The sequence below is a fragment of the Perna viridis genome, chromosome 6 (assembly GCF_037379345.1).
Source record: "Perna viridis isolate PV_CMFRI_1.1 ecotype Kerala chromosome 6, ASM3737934v1, whole genome shotgun sequence".
Classification (NCBI taxonomy): Eukaryota; Metazoa; Mollusca; class Bivalvia; order Mytilida; family Mytilidae; genus Perna; species Perna viridis.
This window is the reverse complement of record NC_142450.1, coordinates 49,058,095-49,085,957: the sequence shown is the minus strand read 5'-3', so window position 1 is coordinate 49,085,957 and position 27,863 is coordinate 49,058,095. Positions and strand designations below refer to the sequence as shown.

General features: G+C 33.4%; 2 protein-coding genes across 2 annotated transcripts; one reads left to right on the top strand and one right to left on the bottom strand.

The window, feature by feature from the left end:
- The first annotated feature begins 1,019 nt into the window (after positions 1-1,019).
- Positions 1,020-8,120, top strand: LOC148615402 (eukaryotic translation elongation factor 2-like). Its single transcript, XM_088590314.1, has 14 exons — positions 1,020-1,156; positions 1,481-1,695; positions 2,050-2,231; positions 2,591-2,793; positions 3,082-3,315; positions 3,583-3,835; positions 4,008-4,203; positions 4,973-5,114; positions 5,516-5,740; positions 5,990-6,133; positions 6,356-6,565; positions 6,838-7,020; positions 7,404-7,536; positions 7,749-8,120. Exons 1-14 carry the CDS (start codon positions 1,154-1,156, stop codon positions 7,943-7,945), a joined length of 2,520 nt encoding a protein of 839 aa, XP_088446440.1. The 5' UTR covers positions 1,020-1,153; the 3' UTR covers positions 7,946-8,120.
- A 189-nt stretch (positions 8,121-8,309) lies between these two features.
- LOC148615401 (NADP-dependent malic enzyme-like) lies at positions 8,310-27,626 on the bottom strand. Its single transcript, XM_088590315.1, has 13 exons — positions 27,475-27,626; positions 24,383-24,524; positions 23,827-24,110; positions 23,338-23,413; positions 21,816-21,977; positions 19,237-19,340; positions 17,785-17,894; positions 16,069-16,166; positions 14,875-15,100; positions 14,520-14,662; positions 13,993-14,163; positions 12,002-12,246; positions 8,310-10,616 (listed from the first exon to the last, which is right to left on the bottom strand). The coding sequence occupies exons 1-13, from the start codon at positions 27,525-27,527 to the stop codon at positions 10,607-10,609; spliced, it is 1,824 nt and encodes a 607-aa protein (XP_088446441.1). The 5' UTR covers positions 27,528-27,626; the 3' UTR covers positions 8,310-10,606.
- Positions 27,627-27,863: the final 237 nt, after the last annotated feature.

Genomic DNA, 27,863 nt, shown 5'->3' with positions numbered 1-27,863 from the left:
CTTTATTGAGCACGCTGGCTGACATACCCCATGCGCGTGCCTGCATAATGACACTCAGACATCACAGTTTAAGTAAAAATCAATCACATTTAAGATTTTAAACTGTGGAATATTTAATCCAAGTCTAAAGGATGTGGTACATAAATGAAGGGGCTATCCAAGCGTCAAGCAAAATATATGATTTTTAGCTTAGTCCACTCCCAAGAAAAGTGTGCATGAAAACTTTTTCTGATAAATTCCAATTAAAATAAATGTAACAATAAAAAAAAAATATTAGGGGACAAGCAGTTAATTATTTTAAACAACATTCCCTCACAAAAGTGTCCCTTCGAAATGTGGTCTGGAAAGTACCTTTAAGATTTCAGTTGTGGGGAATACAATTTAAGACCAAGCGAAAAATCACGATTTCATGCAAAATATTTTCCCAATTTTAGTGGGGCCTATGCCGAGTGCAACCCAATGAATCAGTGATATTGTCAGCTAAAGAGGATGACAGACGGGCGCATATTACATAATTTTTAAATACATGTAATATTTTTGTGTGAACAGGGGTGGGTCCAGAATTTATATAATGGGGTTCCAGGGATCGTTTGCTTATTTATGGCCAAAATTTTGCTCACTGCCTAGGTATAATAAATAAGCGAAAAAAGGCTTTAAGTAATCCTGCCCGAAGAAATTTCTTCATTAGATTATTCGCAGACATGTTATCACATCAAATTGATTTTGTTGTCTGACGTGTAGGAAGATGTTGGAATAGACATTGTTTGACGCTGTTAATGTATCTTAAAGGGAACGCATTTGTTTAATTGAGTAGTCGTTTTCTTCTAAACAGTATTTAAAAGGGAATTACAAATTCTATTTTAAGAACATTACACATTATACATTGTTAAAGCTAACGTCTAAATACATTCCGAACGTACGCGACCGTTAGGTTTGTACGCTAACCTTCGAGATGATCGAAGTGAATTTCTAGCGATGGTGCAATAGTGGAGTATTGCGAAATACCCCCGCTATAAAAAGGAACTAGTCGATATGAAGTAGACATTTAACAATGTGAGCGTCAAGCTCAAAGTTTAAAAAAGTGGAAATAAAATTTATCCCTAGATAGGGACGAGCCTTAAGTCGAGTTCAGAGGAGAAATTTTGAAAAAAAAATGGTAAGTTCTTATATTTAGAAGGCATTTTCTTATCAAATATAAAAGAGCGTGGTAAATTTGAGTGGCAGTACAAAAACACAAAGAAAAAATTGAGGGGATAATTTCATAGCACAAAAAAAAAGATTTTTATAGTTCTTGTTTTAGTTTATTAATTGGTTGTGTGTTTTGTTATAATTAGATAGCTTACGCACGAAAATCTTTTGATTTGTTTTGCGTGATTTTTATTCCTTATTACGATGCAGAAAATACAAAATAAGATAAAAGCTCTGAACAACACATGCAAGTTATTATCTTGAAATGCAAAAACATCCATACCTATTGCAGGTAAAGTTTACAGTAGAAGAGTTAAGGAGGGCCATGGACCGCCCTCAGAACATCAGGAATATGGCTGTAATTGCCCATGTTGACCATGGTAAAACAACTTTGACAGATTCCCTCTTGGCCAGGGCAGGCTTCATCGCTGCCCACCAGGCGGGGGATAAATGTGCCATGGATACCAGGATTGACGAAAAAGAAAAAGGAATAACCATCAAATCAACGTAAGTTGTAAACTTTTAGCGAAATGAATTAAACGCTAAGTCTGGCGCCTTTGACTGAAACACATACTTCTTCATGTCTATATTTATCTTCATCTCAATTCTGTGTTTGTTGCGCTTGTTTTTAAGTATTTCAGTGATAGGTTTTCTACCAAACTTACTTCCAGACGGAAGTTTCAGCGTACAATTTCGTAAATTTGAGTGCGAGTTTTTGAAAAAAGCGTAAAGTAACATTTTTTTGCTACTCACTATATAAAAGTTTTTAAGTTTTACTGAAAGGAGTTACATTTTGTAGCTTTATACCCAAAAAACCCCGACAAGTTCTCGTTAATCACACCCGGAATCTTTCTATTTCAGTGCGGTTTCCTTGCTGTATGATGTGGACCATAGAATTCTCCCTTTAAGATACCAGAAGCAGGAATCTAATGAGTATATTGTCAATCTAATTGATTCTCCTGGTCACGTGGATTTCTCCTCTGAGGTGACGGCGGCACTGAGGGTAGCTGACGGGGCACTTGTAGTCGTGGATAGTATCAGTGGTAAGGATTAATCATCTGATCACGCATTGGCGGACTCAGGGGTCCAATGGTTACATGAACACCTTCTTTTGTATAAAAATGTTGTTATTTCATGCATTTTGGGATAAAAAAATGACCGATATAATGTGGGAACTCCTGTACCAAAATCTCTGAATCTGCGCATATCACGTGAGGCCAGGATGCATGTTTCTCTTTTTATCCAGCGGTTTTCTGTTAAATGTCGGACATTTATTTTATACATATTGAAATAGTTTTTTTTGTTTCACTTGCTTGTATTATGTAGTTCATTGATTGAAATATTTGCAATTCACACACGCACAAAAATTACAAAATGAAACACACTCGATTCGATATTGTAGGTGTTTGTGTACAGACAGAAACTGTACTGAGACAGGCTCTAAGTGAGCGAATCAAGCCCGTGTTGATGATCAACAAGATAGATAGATGTGTGTTCGAGACCCAACTTTTACCAGAGGAACTGTACCAGACTTTACGGAGAGTTGTAGAGCATTACAATGTGGTGGTAGCTACATATTCTGAGAACTCAATGGGTGACCTTACGGTAAATATAATATCTAATACAATGTTGTACTAGCTATATATTCTGGCCACTCAGTGTGTGACCTCGCCGTAAATCGAATCTTAACGAAGGTATTATAACCAGTGAACCTCTAGTAACTTGTAGTTGTTTAGTTTTATTGAAAATTGCACTAATGGGGCTAAATGCTAGTACACACCGGAAGAGCATGAGTATTTTTTCTCCATTCTTTTAAAGGCTTAGGCTTCTCTTATTAGAGAATTACAATATTTTAACAGATGTATACAATTTAAGTGTCTTCTCATCTTTTAGGTGGATCCTTCAAGGTGCAATGTTGCATTTGGTTCTGGTCTGCATCGATGGGGGTTTACCCTGAGGCGTTTTGCCAAAATGTATTCTGAGAAATTGGGTGTTAAAGAGGAAAAGATGCTAACTAAACTATGGGGAGATAACTACTACAACACGGTGACAAAGAAATGGTGCACTGAAAAGGAAGAAAACTGTGTCCGTGGCTTCAACAAGTTTGTGGTGGAACCCTTGTATAGGGTATGTTTAACTAACTACAATTAGCTCTTTAATTACTTAACAATGTATTTGTATATAAACTACTATATGGAGTAAAGCCTAATAGAAGATTCTTATGTTATTTCGACTGGGTTCTTATATCCGGCTTACTGTCAAATTCAACAAAGACTTATTGTATAATAGGTTGCTCTTTAATCTCGAAGCAACAGTTTAAAATCTTGTTTTTAAGAAATTCAAGCATCTCTCATATTTTTGTAAAAGATATTGTAGTGTTTGTTTTTTTTTAAGATTCTTCATTCCACGAAAGCCCAAGATAAGACCGAGTTGTTGATGTTGGTACAGAAGATCAAAGTCAGTCTAACAACCGAGGAGATGGGAACTGAAGGAAAGACACTGATGAGAACTGTGATGAAAAAATGGCTACCAGTTGATGACGCTTTGTTGGAAATGTTTGTTGTACATCTACCTTCACCCGTCACCTCACAGAAATACCGTACAGAACTGTTATATGAAGGTCCTGAAGACGACGAAGCAGCAATCGGTAAGAAAGCGCACAGTTTATATATGTTGATAAACAACGTTATAAACCTAATTCTAACCTAACGAGTAACTAAATAAAACCTCAGTTCAGTTTAGGCTTAGCTAGGTTCTTTAAACATAATAGATTTGACAGATGGTGTTTATAAATATGAATTACTTTTTGTCCTTTTCAGCAATGAAAACCTGCAACCCCGAAGGACCTCTAATGCTGTATATCTCAAAGATGGTACCATCACTTAATAAGGGCAGGTTTTACGCTTTTGGTAGAGTTTTCTCTGGAACAATAACATCTGGACAGATGGTCAGGATAATGGGTCCGAACTATCAACCCGGTGCAAAGAGAGACTTATGGGTGAAGAAAGTTCCAAGGTACGCGCAATTGCTTGTTGCATGGTTGTAAAACACTAGTATAGTAACAAGAAAGTGCACAAGAAACGATTGATAGAACAAATACGGTGGATGGACTATATTAATATAATCATCTATGTAAGGGAAATATGGTTAAAAAATAATTAAGATATGAGCGATTTTCAAAAGACATTGAGTTTTGAATGATATAATTGCCTCACAAGTATTATCAAGAGAACTTTTTAAGTGTCAGTCTCTGTAAGAATCTGGCAGTGGGTGAAACATGGTATAAAAAACATTTTGATAGTGTAATTTGACTGTTTACACCATCAGAATCAAGGAAAGAAGGCAATATTTTCCATATAATGTTGATGCATTCAGTTAAAATTTATTGAAATGCACTGAAAATGAACATTTCAAGGGCAGCTAACTCTGTCAAAAACCTCATTTTTCTGACATTCTATTGAAAACTTTCTGAGCTAAGCCAGTGATGCAGAGATCAAATAATGTTTTTTTTTTCAAATAGAGAAAGTATCCTTGGGTGATATTGTATTGTCAGATCCGTGGGGTTTTGACATGCATGTTTCTGATTCTTCCTATTTTGCCTGATTCTTACAAATACTTACACTTAAAATGCATAAAAATAGGGTACACATAAATGTATTTTAAAAAAACCTTGTCTTGTGTCTGTAAATAACTTCATTCCCTTGTAAAATGAACACAATACCCGACATTAGTACTGCATGTTTATACCACCTAGACATTTTTATTCATCATGGTTTTTTTTCAGCATTAATATAATGATGGGATCTGGTATTTCTGGGGGAATACATGATGTCCCGTGTGGCAGTGTAGTGGGGCTGTCGGGTATAGACCAATATATCGTACGATCAGGAACTCTAACTACATATGAACATGCACATAACATGAAGGTATGTAACCGGGTAATTCATTTATCCTACTAGATTTTGACAGTTTTGGCTTCGACTGCTTCCTGTATATGATTTATTTCGGATTTAGATTTTCCTATGGAGTTAATTAGTATGAATTCTACTGATGAGAGTTTATTCTTTAAACACGTTTACACATACCGAACATACATATTGGCAGTTTTTGTATAATCGGTTTTTGTATTGATGCTAACTTTAAAATGTGTGTTACATTTGTATAAGTTCTTGGGTAAAAAAACCCAATGAAATAGAACTGATTCAGAATGTAGAAAACAAATATAACCATAACGGTCGTATTTATGTGAAGCAAAGTCCCTTTTCCTATGTCAAATACTAGATTAATACACCAAAGTCAATCCAACCACTACATCTAATTATTTCAGGTGATGAAGTTCTCTGTTAGTCCTGTGGTAAGAATAGCGGTAGATGTACAGAACGCAGCTGATTTACCCAAGCTTGTGGAGGGAGTAAAGAGACTGGCTAAATCTGACCCCCTGGTCCAGGTTACTGTAGAGGGGGGACAACACATTGTATCAGGGGCTGGAGAGCTCCATCTAGAGATTTGTTTGAAAGATCTTGAAAATGAGCATGCTGGTGTGCCCTTAAACGTAAGTTCATGCATTGGTTAGTATGTTAAATATTATACAATACATTGATTTCACATTTTAAAATGTGCTATCTTGATATACATGTGTACTGAAAACATAACGCCTATAATTTCATTACTGGGTAGATGAACTCCATATGAATATATTGTCAATTTCCAATGCTTCAACTTTAATTAAGGTGTAGAAATGATTTAACTCGATGATCCACCATGAAAAAAGAAAGAAAACGTCTGTATTTTATACCAACAGATTTCACAACCACTGGTGACATACAAGGAGACTATCAGTGAATCATCTGATCAAATATGCCTGTCTAAAACGGCTAACAAACTCAACAGGATTTTTATGACAGCGTCTCCATTACCTGATGAACTTGTAGAGGACATTGAAAATGTAAGTACCAGTACCAATAATGACAAGTTACAGTCATTAACGAGTTTAGTGCAATTTCCAGGAAGAAAACCTTTTATATTGGTTCACAAACCTTTGTTCTTCAATGTAGGGTGAAATGAAAAATAATATATGGTAGGAAGGAAATCAAATTGTGTAATAAGTACAAAACCAAATAATTGCATAGAGTATTACTTCTTTCAACTATCTATCTATGGTTGACAGGGTGTATTGAATGTAACACAAGATTCCAGATTAACAGCTCGCTACTTAGTGGATAATTATAACTTTGATCCTCACCATGCCAGGAGAATTCTATGTTTTGGTCCATCTGATACTGGTCCAAACATGCTGGTAGACTGCACAAAGGGGGTCCAAAATCTTCAGGAAGTCCGAGATGTTCTTGTTGCTGGGTTCCAATGGGCCTCTGCTGAGGTATGGTTATTAGAAGTGCCAGTTTGTAAAATGTGTTGTAACATTTGCTGATTAAAACAGTAATATCTTACAATGATGGTTAACTTATACAATAGATACCAATAAAGGAGCAAACTAATGTAAAAATGGAGTCATAAATAAGGACTTTATTTCTGTCTTCACAGCACTTTGTAATGGAACAGTAAGTGCTTATGCTCTGTATCTGTTCGGGTTGTTTTCTATTGAATCATTAGCAGCTAAAAAATACTTAAAAACAAACAATTTCATTAAAGGGAGTACTTTGTGAAGAACGTCTTCGTGGCATCCGTTTCGATATACAAGACTTGAAGATTCACAGCGACTCCAGCCACAGAGGGGGAGGACAATTTATGCCAGCCATGAGGAGGGCTATGTATGCCTCAATGTTGACAGCTAAACCCAGAATCATGGAACCAGTATTCATGGTCGAGATACAGGTAAGCAATCAAGTTTGGTAATCATGGTGTGTTGACTAGATCCTTTCTTTTTCACCCATTCATCACCAATATAATCCACGCTTAGAATGAGCACTTCCTATTATTTTAATTAGTCTCAACCTGACTGGGGTAAAGCAGATGACCGTCAAGGCTGTTACAGTCATCCCAAGATGGAGGGTGGAAATTCAGGGAAGAATATTTTCTTTGATAAAGTCTTCTATTTAAGTTATTCAACAAAATAAATACGACAGATAGTTAGTCATCAGTGCTGGATATTTGAAGCGGGAAGCATATGGGTAAAATGTATGATTAATGAGAAACTACAAGGTAAAAATATGAACGTGGAGTTATGCATTAGAATTGTGTGATAATTTATTCTGTAGGTACCTATGCATGCAATGGCAGGTGTTTACACTGTACTGAACAAGCGACGAGGAGTAGTCTTTGAGGCAAATCAAAAAGAAGGAACACCTTTAAACATCATTCGTGGATATCTGCCAGTGAACGAGTCATTTGGTAAGTCATTGGCAAATTTTGCATTTACTGTAAATACTTCATGAAATTTTATAAATCAAAAGGATCATTACCCAAATATTAAAATGTAGTGAAAAAAAGAAAGAAGATTTTCACAATTTTAAGTAAAACCATGATTTAGTTGTGTAACATGTTCTTACTTTCAAACGTAAAAAAAAAAAATTGCGTAGTTAAGTTAATTTTGTTGATTGCAGGTTTCACAGAAGACCTAAGAGGACAAACTGGCGGTCAGGCTTTTCCACAGTGTGTGTTTGATCACTGGCAAACTTTGACAGGAGACCCTCTAGATACATCTATATCCAAGGCATCGGTAGTGGTGAAAGATATCAGAAATAGAAAAGGATTGAACTCAAATATACCATCACTGAATAACTTCCTTGATAAAATGTAGTGAAACATTTCAATGTCACCTTGCTTTGATAATTCTTAAAACAAGTTTTTATATCATGACCACAACAGTACTGTAACATACAGCTCCATTCTAACAGAGAATAATGGATTTTTGAATACTAAGAAAACTGAGAATATAAAGGGGAAAACCAATAAAATAAACATCCAAGCTATGATTTCTAGTTATGGTTATTACATTTGTTTTGTTAACTACAGCACATCTAGATCTGTCTGTCACAAGGCTCAGTAGTTACCATCATGGTATACTGTACATAATAATTGTCACAATAGATCATCTCCACCCAGCATCATTATAGTATGGTACAGACAACTCAGTCAATTTATGTTTTATCTAATTCCAGAAATTAAACATTTAAAAATGCATTTATTGTTCTAGCTCAAGAAAGAAAGACAACTCTAAGATAGCACTGAAAGAAATTCCTTACCAAAAAAAGTCAAGAATTCTTACAGTATATGGCATACAACTTAATACAAAGCACTACAAAGCAAAAAATAAATAATAATGGAGGGAGCATGAAGGTAGCTACAGTAATCTCATCAACATAACCAACTGCTGATCTAACACATGTAGGTCACACAGCAGCTTCTGGTTACACATGTACAAAACATTTTACCAAAATACAGACTTCTTAGCTTATATAAAAATACAATTATTGCAATAAATAATGAAATGTAAATAATTTATCCCTGACATTATATTCTATAAGACTTTGGTTTCTATATCACATATCTTAATATAATGTCACCAATAATACTTCATGTTTACCTAGTGTATCCATTATAAAGGTCATTCTTAGATATCAAACACTTATAATATTCATGACGATGTTGGCTCATATCATCCCTGATATTCAATGACAGTGGTGGATCCAGGGGTAGGGTGCAGGCATCCTCCTTTTTATTGGAAAATGTGTCATTTTCATGTGTAAAATTGACAAAAAATACCAAATAATGTGCTAGCACCCCCTTTTTTTGGGAACCTAGAGACATTAGTAACCTTTTAACAAATCAAGAAATGAACTTTAGAACTTCTAAAAAAAATATCTCAATATATTGATTACCCTTTATGGGGTGAAAAATTCACGAAATAATACAGTAGTAAAAGGAACTAGACTCCTGAACTTATTACAGTTTATCGTTGACAGTAACTATTGATAAAAAAAGTTTACAGAAAAAAATGAAGACCTGACAAGACCAGTGACCTATACTTGAATTATCATTATTAATCTTTTCACTTTGCATACAATCATACAATAAAAAAAACAATAAAACACAAAAGCACTGCAAATAATAAGAATAGGCTTCTTGCATGCATATAATTATAAAAACAGTTATTACTGTGACTATGAAGAAATACTAGAACAACCAGCACTAAATTACTGGCATTAATCAACTAAATAACCTTAAATATCAATTTATATTTGTAAAAAAATGTTTTCTTGGAATTACAATGTAAAGTAGACACTTGCATGTAGTTCAGTGTTAAAAACAACAGAGTACAACCATTATTTAAATCATCATATACCAAACAGGAGTATAGAAGAAAATTTCAGCAATTCTGTCAAAATACTATCATTCGATTTTTCTCGTTTGTTCTTATCCATAAAAAAAACATTACAGAAGAGCAACAATGTCATCATCTTAAAAATAAAACAGAACAACAGAGATCTAATCTAACAATTCATATCATTACTTGTCAAACTAAAAAGGAAAAAAAATAGAATAGCATGACCACTGCATATGGTTTAGCAAAGCGCATTCTAAACTTAGCTTTTAGCCTCAATTTATATTAATACTGTAGGCAATCTTATAAAATAATGATATAAAACAACTATGATCAAGTCAACTGCCAAATTATTTATTATCATTAAAATTTTGACCAAGAGGAATGACTACCATAAATTATTAATTAGACTAGAACACAATACACAGCTGAAAAGATATTGGAATATATCTTTATGATGTCAGTCACCAACAGCAGTTATCATTATATACATAATGTCACAACAGTAAATATATTGTGACATAACATCTACACATGTGGGTTTAAGATCTTTTGTTCATATAAACAGCCTTTGTATCAAAGTTTTTTAAATGTGATGTTATCAGCCAAAATCATATGAATACCCAGAAGCAGCAATATTTACAATTCAGTTATTTAAACTTCAGTTTTTATTACATGTTATCTAAATAGATATAAGAAAGGTACTATGTGAAAAAGAAACAGCAGGATAATTAAAGCAGGATGATTAACCAATTTAATCCACTATAATTTAACAGATGATGATTTGTGCTAATTGCCTCAGATTTCAGTTGGGTCAAGACTTGTTAATATAATCAATATAAAACCTGCTTTAGTTTTAGGGTTATAAAACCTGCTTTAGTTTTAGGGTTATGAACATGCAAAATTGCCCAGGCACTGATGTGAAATCCAGACTTTAACCAGCTTCAGTGACTAAAATCATTTAAGTTTTCAATTATTTCAAAGAATTTTCATTAAAAAAAAATTAAATTAATTTCATAATTTTTAATGATCAACAACACCAAAACTGAGGAAAAATCATCAAAGCAAAAATATTGTAAAAACATCTGTATTTCACTTAACAAGCAGAATCCTCAGTGTCCATATTACCCAACATTGTCAGTTAGACCTACAATATATATAAATTAAAAAGCTTAAAGAAATGTCAACTGTTCAAGCAAAACAAGTTTCATACAAAACGTCTCAAGTTGAGAATTTCCTCAAGTCTTCAATTTCAAGTGATCTAATTGGTCAAAATTTGAGTTGAAGAAGAATTTGAGGAGAATCTCAGTGTAAGATTTTTTATGAAACCTGGGCCACATGACAGTTTCTTGTAGCATATGTACTATTGTTCACAACAATCTTATAACAAGTATCAACCAATAGTTTAAGAATCTTAGTAGGTTTAAAATTTGTTCAAGAAATATAAACACTATATGAAAAGACAAATTACCAATTTAGACAAACTGATCAGAATCTCAAACAATGGGACATAACTCATCATAAATCCCACATGTATTGGAGCCATGCTTAAACAAGAGGTAAATATATATATCAACTGAGTTTTCACATTACTGGCAACAATATGTAAAGATGTACGAGGTAGAAAACTCGCCAGAAACACTGCATAAAAATTTGCATTAGAAGGGTTTAGTTGCCATAGCTGGAAGCAGTGTGATGAATGCAATGCAGACATTCATTATACACATTATCATCACAGTATGTAGTAAATAATTGTCAAGTTCCGTAATTGTATTTTTAAAATCATCACACAATTTCTTGCTATGACTACCTAAATACACTAACGAAATTTAAGGTTTTGAAGACATTCATAAATCAAGCAGTCACAGTCGATTTTATACATATATAAATGTAAGCATTCATATCTTACGACTTTAAATGTTGTATGACACCAGAAATGACCACTTCTTTTTGTTTATTTTTTACACTGACTCTCCAAAGTAGATTTAAAAAAAAAAAATCAATATTTTAAAGCAAACAAGTTTTATTAATAATAACCTTCACAATGTAAAATTAAATGAGATTCATTGATTGAGGCAAAGCTTAATATTATTTTGAAATAGAAAAAAAAATGACTGAATTTCATGAAAAGTGTGTTAAAAAAGTGTCTTCTAAAAACACAAACAATAAAGTGAACAAAATACTTAAGAACAAACAAAGAAGACCGTAAACACACACCAAATATAGAACATCAAGAAAACTTTCCCTTTTACTAATACAGACATTATAGATAATCCTATTAAATATATTGTAAATATGAAAAAAATAAAATAACAATCTACACATATGTTTATGAAATATGTTGAAAATCCTTACAATTGCATATGAAGGGGTTGCTGTCATGTACATGAACTGTTGAAATTATACTTGTTTAAGCACTATTGCTCTCAAGTTCTTTCTTTCTAGTAAATACATATGAATTAACCTAAAATCCAAAAATAATATCTATTATCACCCTTGGTTTATTTCCATTGAATTACCTCCCCTACTTACTGAATAAGCTGTGGAGGCCATTCCCAAGTTTCAGGAATGAATGATTCATATTCTGTTGAGTAGAGATAGTCTCTAATGAACTCCTCCTTATTATCGGGTTCAGGATATGTAGACGCTGTTCCTTTGTTATAAGCATACTCAGCTAAAGCCGTGGCTATCTTAACAGATACTTCACGTATCTGACTCAACGGTGGGTAAACTCTTCCTTCATCTAAGTTCTTCTGTGTGACCAAACCTGCTAAGGTCTACAGAGAAAAAACGTGTATGTACATTTAACAGAGATGTAGAATCCTTCCTGTCCACAAAACCAGGGAAAAGTAACTTATGATAATTATGCAGGCTGATTTTTTTTGTGGATAACTTATTTTTCATGCCAATCTTTCCTGTAGATGGAAGAATATATAAAAAAGTTGTAAAGCACCATCTAGATCCAATGTACTATTGTCCTCTCATAATGGAAGTGGTAAAAACAATACATATATGTAGTCATGATTTCTTTGTAAGTGACAAGAATTAAAATAAAGAGCTGTGCTTTAAGCATATGATACTCCTGTTGCCCTTTTAATTTGTCCTTATGCTTTTAATGAATTTATATGATCAACTAGAAATACTGTGAGCTCTGTCAAATACCCCCCCCCTCCCACCCCAAAAAAAAGTATATAAAAAAATGCAAAAAAAAAATTGGCACTATCAAGACTACCTCAAGTTTAACTAGTTTGTTGTCTTGATTTTTCACCCATACATTTCTATCTTGTTCAAAACACACCTTTCTGACAAGGTCACCAAGTACACTTTATATTTACTAGTAGATCATCATAACAAATGGTCCGTTTTCAACGATTTTCCAACAAATAAAATTTCCTTGGCCATTTCCGCCTTTTTTTAAAGAGTAAAACTTCATTACACAGAAATGTAAAATTTTACATTTATACAAATTGGAAGGGAGCTTACTTCAATAGATATTCACCACAGTTTCATAAAAGTTAGTGAAAGTGTTTTTTAGTAATTGTGTGAAAACTTGAAAATCCCCCTTTTTTAAAGTATAAAAATTCGTAACACAGAACGATAAATCTCAAATTTATTAATATCAAAACAAAGCTTACGTCAATAGATATGAACAATTCACCAAAGTTTCATAAAAGTAGATGAAAGTGTTTTTCAGTTATTGTCCGAAAACTTGAAAAATTTCCCTTTTTTTAAGTAAAAAAATTCATAACAGAAACGAAAAATCTTAAATTTATAAAAATTGAAAGGGAGCTTATGTCAATAGATGTGAACAATTCACCAAAGTTTCATAAAAGTTGGTGAAAGTGTTTTTGAGTTATTGTTCCGAAGTATGGATGATGGATGGATGGACAACGGTATACCATAATATGTCCTGTCTTAGACAGGCGTATAAAAATGATTGTATCAAGAACATATCAAGAGAGCATTTTAAGCCTTCGATGACTATATTACACCTTGGAAATTAAAGTTAAGTAGAAATACCACTTGAAATATTTTATAATGGGCTATAAACAAAACCTACCCATAAAATCCTGATGGCCCTACACCTATATTAATGGGAAACCACAGTAAAATCCTGATGGCCCTACACCTATATTAACGGGAAACCACAGTGAAATCCTGATGGCCCTACACCTATATTAACGGGAAACCACAGTAAAATCCTGATGGCCCTACACCTATATTAACGGGAAACCACAGTAAAATACTGATGGCCCTACACCTATACTAACGGGAAACTACAGTAAAATCCTGATGGCCCTACACCTATATTAACGGGAAAAAAACCAGTAAAATCCTGATGGCCCTACACCTATATTAACAGGAAAAAAACAATAAAATCCTGATGGCCCTACACCTATATTAACAGGAAAAAACACAAGAACTGATGGACTTTTTCAAATATAACTAAAACCCTAATGACCCTAATGACCCTATGTAAATCAAAATGGTGAGAAAGTAACAATCACAATAAACTGACTTACCTGTGAAGCTACAAGGAACATTTCTTCATCAATATGTTTAATCTTACAGCTAATGACAGCCAGAGCTACACCTGGGAATATATAGGCATTGTTTCCTTGTCCAGGATACATAGTCTGATCATTTATACTGACTGGATCGAAGGGACTTCCACTGGCAAACACACAACGACCCTGAAATTTATCAACAATCACTCAAGCAAATGAAGTATCCTTTAGTTAAACGGATCAAAAGATTCTTTAAAATTTGATTATAAGAACATAAAATGAGAATATAAGAAAAGCAGAATGGTAACTATAAAACAATTATATATCATAGCAGTATGAAACCAAGCAGTGTGATCTGTTTATGGGTTATATTCACAGGAGATTATTTAGACAGGTTTGAATCTGCTTCCTTGTAATCATTCTTAATGATATTCCAACTGTTTAAGTTAAAAAGGTGATTTCTGTAAGTTACTCTTAAATATTGCGGCTTCATTTTCCTTACTGAGAAATTATAAAATGATTATACTAATATAGTGTCTTACATCGGTCCATTGATATGCCTGTTCAGCTGTACACTCAGCCATACTGGTGGGATTACTCAGGGCAAATATTATAGGTCTATTATTAAAACTGGCCATGTCTCTAATGATTCCTTCTGTGAAAGCTCCAGGAACAGCAGCAGCTCCTAAAGGACAAAAACTTAATTTATGACAACAATATCTAGACTAGAAGTCAAGGACAATGGTTGTGTTGTGACAAACCCAAAACGTAAGCTTTGAACTGAAACAAAACCTGACTGACCATAAAATGTGTAAACTATGGTTACTTATATGCAGAGGGAAAAAACATAAGATCTTTTGGAACTTAACAATATTAGAAGTATTAGAATTGTCATACCTATTATAGCTGAGGGTTTGAGAGACTTGACAGCCTCAGCCAATGTATCTATAGGTTCATGTGGTTTACAAAATATCTCTTTGTGTCCTGTGATTCCTCCAGCTGGTCGATCCTTTACCAGCAGTCCTCTTGAATCTACCATCCAAATTCTACTGATGGCCTCCTCATGACTTACTCCTTCCTGTTCCATGGCCAGAGCTACTAGGTGAGCAATTCCTATATTGGCCTGACAAAAGAATAAAATAAAATACCTATATTAAATACCAATAACAGATACTATTTAGGTAATACGTCATACATGTATCTGGTATTTTTAATACAATAGTGACTCATTTTATAACCAACAGCTTCTGTCAAATGTTTTTACTTTGACTTTTGAGACTAAAAATATGATTTGTCATATGCTAAAATTGAGAGATTCTTTTCTTTAATTTTTTTATCATTACATATCATTGTTTAAATTCTAAAGTATGAAATTATTGTGTTTATAATGAATTTTTTTCATAAATAATTTGTGCACAAGTTCCACAAATTCTATAGGAATACTTGAGGTAGAGTCAAACCAAATAATACCTGAGAATATATAGGGCATTAATGCATGTAAGGAATATTAAATGATACCGTCCCACATAATGGTAAAACTAGAGGCTCTGAAGAGCCTAAATTGCCTACCTGGCTTGATAAGCAACATTCTTTTTTGTAAAAGCAGCCTTGTTTTTATTCTTGGATAAAATTTTTTAACTCTTATAACAATTTTCATTAAAGTCTGTACAGTAGTTTCTGAGGAGAATTTTTTTTTAAGTAATAACATTAAAAATAGCAAAAAGATGTAAAAACAAGAGGTTCCCAGGAGCCTGAATCGCTCACCTTTTCAAAGGCAATAAAAAGAAGTTGTCCAACAATTTTCACTCAAGAAAACTTTGATATGACTTATCATATATCAGCAAATGAAAGTTTCTATCTATCATAGTTTTCAAGACATTGGCTGAAAACTATAAAAAAAAAAAAAAAAAAAAAAAAAAAAAATGTCATTTTCCCCTTTCAAGGGCAATAACTCTTATATCAGCTATTGAAAGAATTTGGCTAAACTTTAACAGTTTTGGGAGATATATGTAAAAAACTACTGTCTGACCCCTATGTTCTATTTTTAGTAAAGCAAAAACAAAAGAAAGAAACAAATGATAACTACAATACCTCTCCAGCTCCTTGAAACAGATATGTATTCTCTGATAACTTCTTTCCTGTTATCCTCATAGAGGCAATAATACCAGCAGCTGCTACAGATGCTGTACCTAGAGACAGAAATGGCACAAAGTTAATTGGAGAGCATTTACATATCTACCTAGAATGCCCCAATATTATTCATTCAACATATCTATCCAATAGTATACCACCACAGATTTTTTGTGGCCATATAAACCATTGAGTAGTTTCAAAGAAGTTGCCCTTTAAACGTAACTTGGACAATCTTGTTCCATGCAAATCTATATACCACCCTTTACCTTCCTATGAAATTTCATAATACCCATTGAGAGGTTTTGGTGTTGCACTTATAAGATATGTGAACAGAAATACCCAGAGACAGATGGAAAAAGAGACAGGCAATGTGATTCCTCTCCAATCCAACCCCAAAAAAACTTAGTCAACAAGCAAGGGAAAACTTATGATGTATTTGTAATTTCTCTAATGATAATCTCCAAATACCTTGCTCACTTATAATTTCTTCTGATCACTTACATAATTAAAAGGTCAATTGTTCAAGAACAAATAAAAGATCTTTCCCATTCATTTCTAACCTGCTCTGCTTTAAAGTACTAGACAAAATACCATCAAGCTCATAAAGATATGACACTATATCCAAATAGCTACAAGTCTCAATGAGACGACATGGTGTATTTCTTGCAAATATTCTAAATGGTGAGGCTGTTGACAATTATTAAATTTACAAAATAGTTCTTATGCTTATAAGAAATATTATTAAGTAGTAAGTTAAGTAATGAAATATTTTTTGCTGTCGATTTCATGATAATCAATTTAGAAAGAAACTAATTAATAGTTTTCATTTATATAAACGATTCAAAGGGAAATAATTCCAAAGCAAAGGTCTCAATTATCACTTCCAGGTCAAATGACCATCCCTCCTTGTAGCACTAAAACACACTGAACCTAGATCTGTGCATTGTAAATGGATAATCTGTATATGTGTTGATCATTTGTCAAAATAAGCACAGGATGTACACTTTTAAGTCATATTTGTAATTCATTAGAAAAGTGTGTGAATATTGTTTACATGTGTGAGTAATTTGCCTCCATTGCGTCAGTTGACACAACAATGTTAGAACAATGTGGCTTTCCAGTATAACAGCATGACAAGATTTTAAAGTTGTAGTGACCATTCAAATCGTTTCATTTTAAGTCACAAAATCTTGTAACCAGGGAAACCTCAAATCTTTGAAACATGGTCAAATAGTACAGCCCTCTGTTTCTGAACAATTTGGAGCTTTCAGTTTTTGACAACCTATAACAGCTAAAGTTATTTTTACCAAATTAGATTTTCAGCTGCTGGGCAGATAACTCTGGACCGACAAATGATCACATCTTACAGGGCAAATTCCAAAGTCTTATTCCAGATTGCAAAAGATGGTCAAAATCTTGAAATGGGAAAGACCTTGATAAGATATGTGTACTATTATTAATCATTTCGTTGATAAATTAATGGATTTCTACTGAAGTATGAACACAGAGGGGCGGTGCAATGACTTAAAAAGAAGTGGGCAAAAATTAAGAAATGAGCTTAGTTTTCTGTTCCCTTCTATCAATATAGATCAATATATATGTTAATCCATTCACCAAGTCTTACCATATATATCATCACACTGAGAAAACAGAGCAATCTATTCAGAAACTTACCTTGTATATCATCATTAAACATACAATACTGATGTCTGTATTTCTCCAAGAATCTAAAGGCATTGTTGTTGGCAAAATCTTCGAACTGGATCAACGTATCTATACCATACCTGGTCAAATATACAGTTTGAATTTGATCAATAGCTTATATAAAAACCACTTCATGACCTTGTATACATACATAAAGCTGTACATTCTTTAAAACAATATACAGTAAACATGGAAATCTTGGCATGGATGTAATTTCCATTGCATTATCAGAAAAAAATCAGTGCATTCCTGCCACATATGAACTACAGATGTAAAAAAACAATTTAAATAATTGTCCGTGAACATTGATTAGTTCTACCTATTTACACTTGCAGAGCTGTACAATTTTATGATTTCCTCTTTCTAAATAATAAATATTATATGCTACTGATAGCATTGAAAAGAATTTCAAATAGTTGTGCAAACAAAATGCATACAAATTTATTGTTGACTTGGCACGAAATATTTTTCAACATACAAATTTAGCATGCAATTAGAAAGGTGTTATGAAACTGCAACACCTCATCCCCTTAATACAGGGATGTCAATAGAAGCTGTCAACTGACAAAATTGATGGCTACTTGCTCATCTTTTGATGGCTACTCTATTTTAAAAAATGGGTGAACTCTTGTAAAGTTTTCTACGTTTTATCTGCACTTTTTCTTTTTTTCCTCTACTTAAAATACTACTGACATCCCTGTAATAACAGCTTTACTTTTACTCTACTTGTATTTGTATATTCACACTGACACTCAAAGAGAGATCATACCTTTTCTTTCCTGTCATCTTGCAAAATCACAGACATATCAGGGATTGAATTTAAGAAATTTTTCCACAAGCTAAATTTAGCAAAAACTGAAAATTTACATTCACTAAATCTAGCTTCTTTGGGTTGTATCAAGACCAAACTTTTAATACTTAAAGAACTCCGCAAGCAAATTTTAGCAAGTGGAAATAATTTCTACAGGCATAACTGAATGTTAACATATTTCCCCTACTGCATATATATTTTCAATTAACTAATTGAAATAATGTGAAAATAGTGTGTTCAAACTATTTTAAAAGACCGAAAAAAATTGTACAGTAAACTTACAAACATTAAATGTAAAAAGTGTCTTTCAAAGGGGAGATAATTGACAGGAAATGCACTAGGAATTTACTCCAGAATGCATAAAAAATGTTGCAAACAACTGCCTTCATTGAGGCTTTATAATCATGAAATCAAGTTTGCTGAACGAAGTTTTTTTTTTTTACAGGGTCATCTTTGATTAAAAATAGGAAAATCTATATACTAGAAATACTAGGTATGACCTTCCTTAATAGAAATTAATACAGGTCATACCCAGGTAAAACCAGTATGAAGTCTACAAGTTAGTTTTAGATTTACTTCAGTTATAATGATTATCTATGTTATTAATTAACCTCTTTGTGAGAGCCTCCATGAATTCATCAATGAAGTCATCATACTGCTGTCCTGTCACTCTAGGGTTCTTATTCCCAATATACAGTGGGTCATTCTGTAACTTCTACAAATTATTTAAAATTATACTGGTAAGTAAAGGACTGAGTAAATTAAGAAAATTTGAGTTTATTGCAAGATAGCACGCAGTGACAAAGGAATGAAATGTTAATATAATTTGCATCGTTGTTTATAACTACAATAGAGGAAAGTAAACTTCTATAACAATATCTTCAATACAAGAAGTCACGATGACTTAAGTTGCAAATCAACAAATTTAATAAATGGATTAGAATGCAACTTATGTGGTTTAGTATATGTTGGAGAAATGCAAGAACAATTACACAAAAGAATGTGCGGTCATCTTTCGGGAATTAACACCACCAAATTCCCGACAGTTTATCAACACTTTAATCAACAAGATCATTCAATCCTCTCTATGAAAGTTCGTATTTTAGAAAAAAATTACCATCCTACAAACAGTCCCGTTCTAAGTAAAAACTAATTTACCATCCTACGAACAGTCCCATTCTAAGTAAAAACTATCGTAGGGAAAGAAAGGAGTACTGGATACGCAGACTAGGTACTGAAATACTTTACTGATGCAATGACAACATTAAAAGTATAGGAAACCTTTCAAGCCAATATAACAATAGCATAAATGTGATGAATTTATTTGACAAAAAAAAAAACGGAAAAGGAGTCATGGCCATCGCCACTATACATCACCTAAGTTACATGATGTCTCAATAGATGGCCTCCTTCCTTTCATACAAAAATCTCTTGGACTTCATCACATTAGAACCAAACTTTATTCTATACCTCTCACTTTACTACACTCCCTTTACAAAACAAGTCTTGACACTCCTGTTTCTGACCCCACCTTATCATTATACAGACTTGTTGCCATCATTTTGGATATTGGTTTCCACAGACTCTTTAAACCACTTTGTGTGAAAAGTCAAGATGAACAAAAATGATCATTTCTTCAACTACCGTTTGTCAACAAAGGTATAGATGCAGTTAATTTGGCTAACATCCTCCATCACAAAAACGTCACGAACAAAATTCCCCCATATTTCAAAGACAAATCCATACCAATTATTTCATATTCCTATACTTCACCCATTGCATCCAAAATTTTCAATTATAAACGGGTATTGCAGAACCTCGAGATTGAGGACTTCAAGGATAAACCACCTGACTGTTCTTGCAAAAACTCTCCATTCAATTATAGTCCTTCTGGTCACGTTACAAGATTGAAAACGAATCTCTGTGTAATATCCTTTCTAAAGGTCCCAGATACCGTGAACCACGCTCCATAAATTGGAATTATAACTTTAAAGTTCTTATGGATGCCGTCGAGGACTACGCAAGATAATGGATAAAACGAGAACACGAAGACATTGATTCTCTGTCAGAGTGGTTAAAGGCCATGAGGCTAAAATTGAAGTCATCACTACAGAAGTTTTATAGTCATCATCATGAACTCGTGGATCGTTATGGTGTTTCCATCAGCACCATGAGAACTGATTAATCAACGGGTCATAGGCAGGTGTTTCTAGAAAAACAGAGGACGCTTACCCTACCGGTGACCTGGTTCATACTCTCAGGTTTTAGTGGTGTCCAAGTTGCTCATTTACTTTTGTTACTTTGTATGTATGATTTTAGTTACTTTATGTTCTTTGTTGTGTATGTCTGTTGGCCATGTCTAGTCTTTGTCCCTGGATTACATTCTTTTGATTACCACTATAACATTGGTTCCCTTGATTACTCTACTACAATAAAGTGAAATTAATGATAATTGTAAAATTTTATAATAAGTTTTGCCAAATGAATGATAATCATTATACATGTATATGATGTTTTTTCATCCATAAGACTATTATCTGTTTTTTCTACAAAGATCGAATACTTCAATGAATAAGATGCCAAGACCTGTAGCCTCCAAGGAGCCTTGGTTAGACATCTGAATCACCTGCTTCCATTTATCAATCAAACATTTTAAAAATTTAAAGTCATATTTGTTTGATTTGATAAACATATAGAGGTTTCCATAGACCAATTTAACATGGTGCTGCACCATGCTGCCCTCATCATGAATGTGCCCCCACTCAGCGTTCAATTTTAAGATTTATTTTATCATCTTTATACGATTTGCAATGGTACATGTATATATATATTGTAACTGTTTAGTGCCCTCTAAATACATAAAGTAACAGTGCTTCACAAATGTCTGGGGGAAACAATATATGTAGCTATTGTTATTTTGTGTGACTGGCCTGCTTTTCATTTCTCTCTAACAACTAGCAAAAATTATCAAACTTGACACAAAAAGGACAACCAGATGTTTTGACACTGTTGATGTGTCAGATCCAGGGAGCTCCAGCTGTTGAAATCTCCTTTTTTGGTGGAAATCTTAGTTAATTTTACACAAAATTTGTTCAAAATTGAGCAAATAATAGCCTAGAACTCCTTTTTAAAATCTCATGATAAACCCATGGATCCCAAAATTCAAGGGATTCCACCCAGTACTGCATACCTTATTATTAGTTCCAACATCTAGCATAACAGGTAGGGTATGTTCAGGAGGGATTCCACCAAGAGCTGTATACAGGGCTAGTTTTCCCACAGGTATACCCATACCATAAGCTCCCAGGTCACCCAGCCCTAGAATTCTTTCTCCATCAGTAGCAACTACAGCCTGTAAGGTAGTATTACAAAACTATTAGTAAATGATTTTACTTCAGGTAAACTGATGGAAAAACACTGCCCTCTTGAAAAAATTTACAAACACAACAAAAGAACAAATTTCCCCAGCAATACACAAAATTATGATGATGTATTCATATGAATGACATGGACCCTTGTCTACAACATAAATCACACAGTGATCTCATTAGCTCAATTTAGTAGCCTATTATAAGTTTAAGTTTTCATGTAAATTACTTGTACCTTTATATAATACATGTCTTATCTCGTATTGAATGTAGTTTTACTGGAATTTTTAATCGACAACATATTTGTCCAGTGTGGTGGACGTGTTTTTCAACAAACGGTCGGCATTCCAATGGGAACAAATTGTGCTCCTTTACTAGCAGACCTATTCCTTCACTCTTATGAGGCTGACTTTATAGCTGATCTGATCAGAAAGAAAGAATATCGTTTGGCTAGATCCTTCAATCTCAGTTTCCGCTATATAGATGATGTACTATCTTCAAACAATCCTAATTTCGGGGATTTGATACATCGCATCTACCCAAAAGCACTTGAGATAGAGGATACTACAGACACTGTTAAGTCAGCCTCCTATCTTGACCTACACTTAGAAATAGATGGTAAAGGAAAACTATTGACCAAACTTTACGACAAACTTGATGACTTTTCATTCAGAATTGTCAACTTTCCTTTCATCTGTGGCAACATCCCTTCGGCTCCTGCGTATGGAGTGTTCATATCACAACTCATACGTTATGCCAGAGCTTGCCGAAACTACGCAGACTTTTTGTATCACGCTAGAACTCTAACAAATAGGCTTCTGGAACAGGGTTATGTTGCTACAAGATTGAAGTCATCACTACAGAAGTTTTATGGTCGTCATCATGAACTCATGGATCGTTATGGTGTATCCATCAGCACCATGAAAACTGATTTATTCAACGGGTCTTAGTTTTCCTTTCCTCATTTGTCTACCCCGGACTTGACGTTTTATGAGCAACTCGGCGGGTGTTTCTAGAAAAGCAGAGGACGCTTACCCTACCGGTGCACCTGGTCCATGCTCCCAGTTTTTAGTGGAGTCCGAGTTGCTCATTTACTTTTGTACTTTGTATGTATGATTTTAGTTACTTTATGTTCTTTGTTGTGTATGTCTGTTTTCCATGTCCGGTCTTTGTCCCTGGATTACATTCTTTTGATTACTGCTATAACCTTGGTTCCCTTGATTACTCTGTAAATTATTATTGAATTCACATTTTTTAATACATGTAATTGCTATTGTGATGTACTTTTAACTGTACTTTACATATAATGTACATTTACTTTAAGTAAATGGAAGATGATAATACCTCAACATTAAGTTCTGGCCAGTTACAGATCATTTCATATAAATGTCCAGCATCATGTATAGATACGAAAAGTCCCCTGAAATCAAATCAATAAATGATAATCTATCACTATATACACTTTTGTAAGCAGGTGTATAAACATCAAACATTGCACAACATTTTTGTTGTAGTTAAGATAAGTTTTATGTTTTATAAAAGGAAATAATACTTTGCAACAAGCTCAAGGTCATTGACCTTGTTAATAACCTTGATATATATCTAGCCTCAGAAACTACTAAATGTGGTTTGTGACAATAATTCTACAAACTAAAGTTTTCTTAAATACCACAAAAAATAGCTATAAACTTGATGCATTAGTTATAGATTATGTATCCAGCTTTAAATGGTAACCTATTACAGTGCAAAGGTCAATATACTGATACTTTAAAATCTATAAATTAAGCATCAATCCAAAATCCTATTTCTAGATAGAAAATGATAGATTTTCACCTAGGTTTCCTGTAGAGCACACCATATTGCTGACAAGCTTTCCCAACAGTAGGTGTGTAGACTATTGGCATCATTTTCTCTGTGTATTCAGTCAGGCATCTATAGAAGAGTTTCTCATTTCTATCAGAAAGGGACATCAGATATGTGTATTTATCTACATCTGTAGGTCGATCTTCAAAGTTCTGCAGAACACGTTTCATCTGTTGATCTTGTGTGACAACAGCAGCTGGCAAAAGGCCATGTATCCCCATTAATTGTCTCTCTTTCAATGTAAAAGCATGGCCCTGAAATAAATAGGTTTTAAAAATATCATAAGGTTGTTCTTTCAAAGGAAAGCATAAAAAAAATATTTCAATAAGGAAATTTTACATGGGTTTGATTTGGACCTTTTTTATCTGTGGTTAAGGGTATTGGCAAAGATTTGTTTTGTACTTCTCAAGACATTTCCTTGAGTACAATAAAGAATGGATGTTTAAAATTTATCACACTTTGTCATGTTAGTTGAAATATTTCTACATTATCTTTTTCTCAACAACTACAGGGTATGTTGATTTACCTTATTTAGTTTTGGATTTCTAAGTATATCAATGCCTCGGACTCTGGAATGGTTTATCAGATCCTTTTTAACCTTTGGTAACTTGTGTTTTCCTCCATATCGTTGACTAGTTGAAAATGATGATATAGATGGAATACATGTCCTGGAGAAGGAGACAGTTTTTTAGATATAACTTGACACATTACTGTAAGATTATCAGGCAAAAAAATAATATGTCTGTTTCCTGCCACCCTACCTACATGTACCTACCTCAGGGATCGATTTTCCCATTTTTTACCACTTGCTAATAAAAGAAAGTGCTGATTTTTTCTACTTGCTAAAATAAATTGTCACTTGCTAAATTTTTTAATATGTAGTAATATAATACAATTCAAACAGCTAAAATACAATCAAAATACAACAAATGGACAGTATAATACAACAAACAACTATTGGTTAGGACCATAAGGGACAGTATAATACAACAAACAACTATTGGTGAAGGCCATAAGGGACAGTATAATACAACAAACAACTATTGGTTAGGGCCATAAGGGACAGTAATTAGCTTCTTTGTTTTCTGTCCATTATACCATCAGTGTGTAACAAATGGCCTTGAATCGAAACTATCCAGTGCCTTCCCACTCATGTCAATTCTCATTAAATGATTTGAAATTCCTTCCCCCATCGACCCTTTTGTGCTAATGGTGGGCTAGTCAATGAGCATGCATAGAGCATGCTCCTTACACACTTCTGCGAGGAAAATTCTTTTGTTCTACCCAAGCCCTACCTTGCAGAAGTGTATATTGAGCATGCTCACCAACTTACCAAAAAAAGGGTCTATTTCCTAACAGTCTTTAAAGCAGCAGAAACAGCTTGATTAATGACAATGCTGTTGTTGTTATTGTCCAACTTGCTTGTGGTGCCACTATCTGCATGATCTAAGTCTATTTCTGAGAGTTTCTGTTTGTTAGTTATTAAAAAAAATCTGTCATTTGTCGACTCATTCCAGCATAATATATATTGACCTTTCAAGGCTGTTTAATTTTCTTGTGTATTAACCTGGTCAGTAAAACGCTTTAAGGCAGGAGAAATAACCCTCATATCAAGCATTCTAATAATCCTGACACTCAAAAGTGAAACTTGGCAATAAAAAAAAACCTGTTAAAATTTGCCAGCTTGATGTAGCTTCAACTCGCTAAATTGAAATTCCACTTGCATTTAGCGAGTATTTCCAGTAAAATTCGATCCCTGTACCCTAGTTTTTGTAGCATTATTACCAAAATATACACTGAAAAAAGGTCTAACAAAATATAACATACTGAAACCTCAAAGTATGCATTTCAAATATCCTGCAGAAATTAGCAATGGAAAGGAGAGATAACTCCATAAAAATAACATTTTTGTCAGATTTTTGCACCTTTTTTTATCAATGTCATAGAAAGAGTGCAACGTAGATGAAAATTTGTTTTCTTTATTGACACTTTTCCATAATATTCTGCACACAATAAGTAACATTTTGAATTAGAATAGGTATATGAAAATTTTTGGGAAATTTTCAATTATAGAAAATGCTTATTTTAAGTCATTTCCATCATTTTGATTTTTTTTTTAAACTCATTGTTTATTTCTGCAAGGTATGTATCACCAGTTTTTGCCTTGACTAATAGTCTTTTAACCATAAAAAGTAGAATATTTACTTCATCATTTTCATCAAAACAGGAATTCTTGAAATTCATTAGCTCGAAAAATGGACACATGGTTTACTATAGAGTCTCTAAATCTTAGTTGTTGTTTGGTAATAGATATGAAAACTCTTTTTAAGTTGTTGATGATCCTTTAATAAATGCTAAAATGTCTACTGTCACCATATTTTATTTATGAGATACTGCATAATATGATTTTATATCAAATTTTGATTTTATTTCAGTCACTTAGACAAAGTTATCCCCCCTTTCCAATGGTAATTTGAGGTTTCCATATTTTAGATTTTATTACAAATGTAGTTAGACTTTAAAATAAATGTACATACCAAATGGCAAAATATTAGAAAATTCATATTGCACAGTGATTTTTAGAATGGACTTTTTTCAAAGATATTTAGAATATCAATAGGCAATTCTTAAACACTCTTTTTTAAAATAAGTAATTCCGATTTTGAATGGGACATTTGCAATTGAAATGTGATGAATTGTGCATGTACTCCTCTAACCCAACAGTTATATTGTACACCGACTAAAAACCAGCTAGCATCTAATAATTTAATTTCAGATGTAACTTGATTTCTGATTGGATAATAAATTTTGTCCATCATTTCATAGACAAAGACTAAGACGTCACTCATCAACCTTTTTTGCTGATAAACTCCTTAAATTCTAATACCAAAATTAAATTATAAGAATTTACAGTTATATTTTTGGTCTATTTGAAATAATCTCAATGCCCATGGTGCACACATGAAAATAATTTACTACACAGGTTATTTAGTGTGCACCATGTGATTGAGGTTATTTTCTCATAGACAAAAAAAAATATAACAGTCATTCCTTTGCAGGCGCGGATCCAAGGACTGGCGCACTGGGCGTACACCCCCCTAAATCGATAAGAACAAAATTTTTCACCACAAGTTACACCCAATAATATTTTTTGCCTTGCTTTGCACGCATTTAATTCAATTAATCAAATCCTGGATCTGCCCCTGCTTTGATAGAATAAAATTTACAAATATTTGTCTTGCTAAAATCTTTTTTTTTTATAACAGGAGTTTCTTTCAAAAAAATGAAGTGGAGAGATAAATGCAAGAGACAAACAGGTACAATCCTTAATAAAATTAGTCTCATCAAAGCCCGGTATCATGCATGACCTTGACATAACTGTATCCAAGCAAGCCAGTAAGATGGTCCAATCTTGACACACCTCTAAATGGTGCGACACTAATTAGCATATAAAAATTCTCAGTAACAAGGCGGAACAAAGAACATTACCGTGTATTCAATCTTGCCCTTCCGAAATAAATGTAAGCAAAACAAAATTCTGACTTTGATTTAGAAGCTCTTGGGGTCACCGGTATAATAAAGGAGAAAAACACATGCTAAGTCGTGCGAAGTATTTACCTGTTCAATAATGAACATGCGACCATGTTTGTTCTGCTTATCATTGAAGACATCGTTGTCGATGATCGAACAGTGCAAATTCTCTCCAAAACTCACAGATCCAATCTAGTCTTCATCGTATGCCAGCTGGATAAAACTAGAAATAACCGATGTACGTGTTCCGAGTGGTTCTTAATGTTATGGCGGGAAATATGAAAATTGAAAGAGGGGAGCATGTATATTTAAACTAACAGACACAATTTCTTAATAAGAAATTAGACAACTAATTGGTATCAAAGGCGTCATGGAAGAAAGAAAAATAATCATTTCAATTCAAGTAAGGTAACTGCAATATTACAAGTACTGTGCATTAATAAACCCTGTGTAAAGCCTTATACATGTATATATAT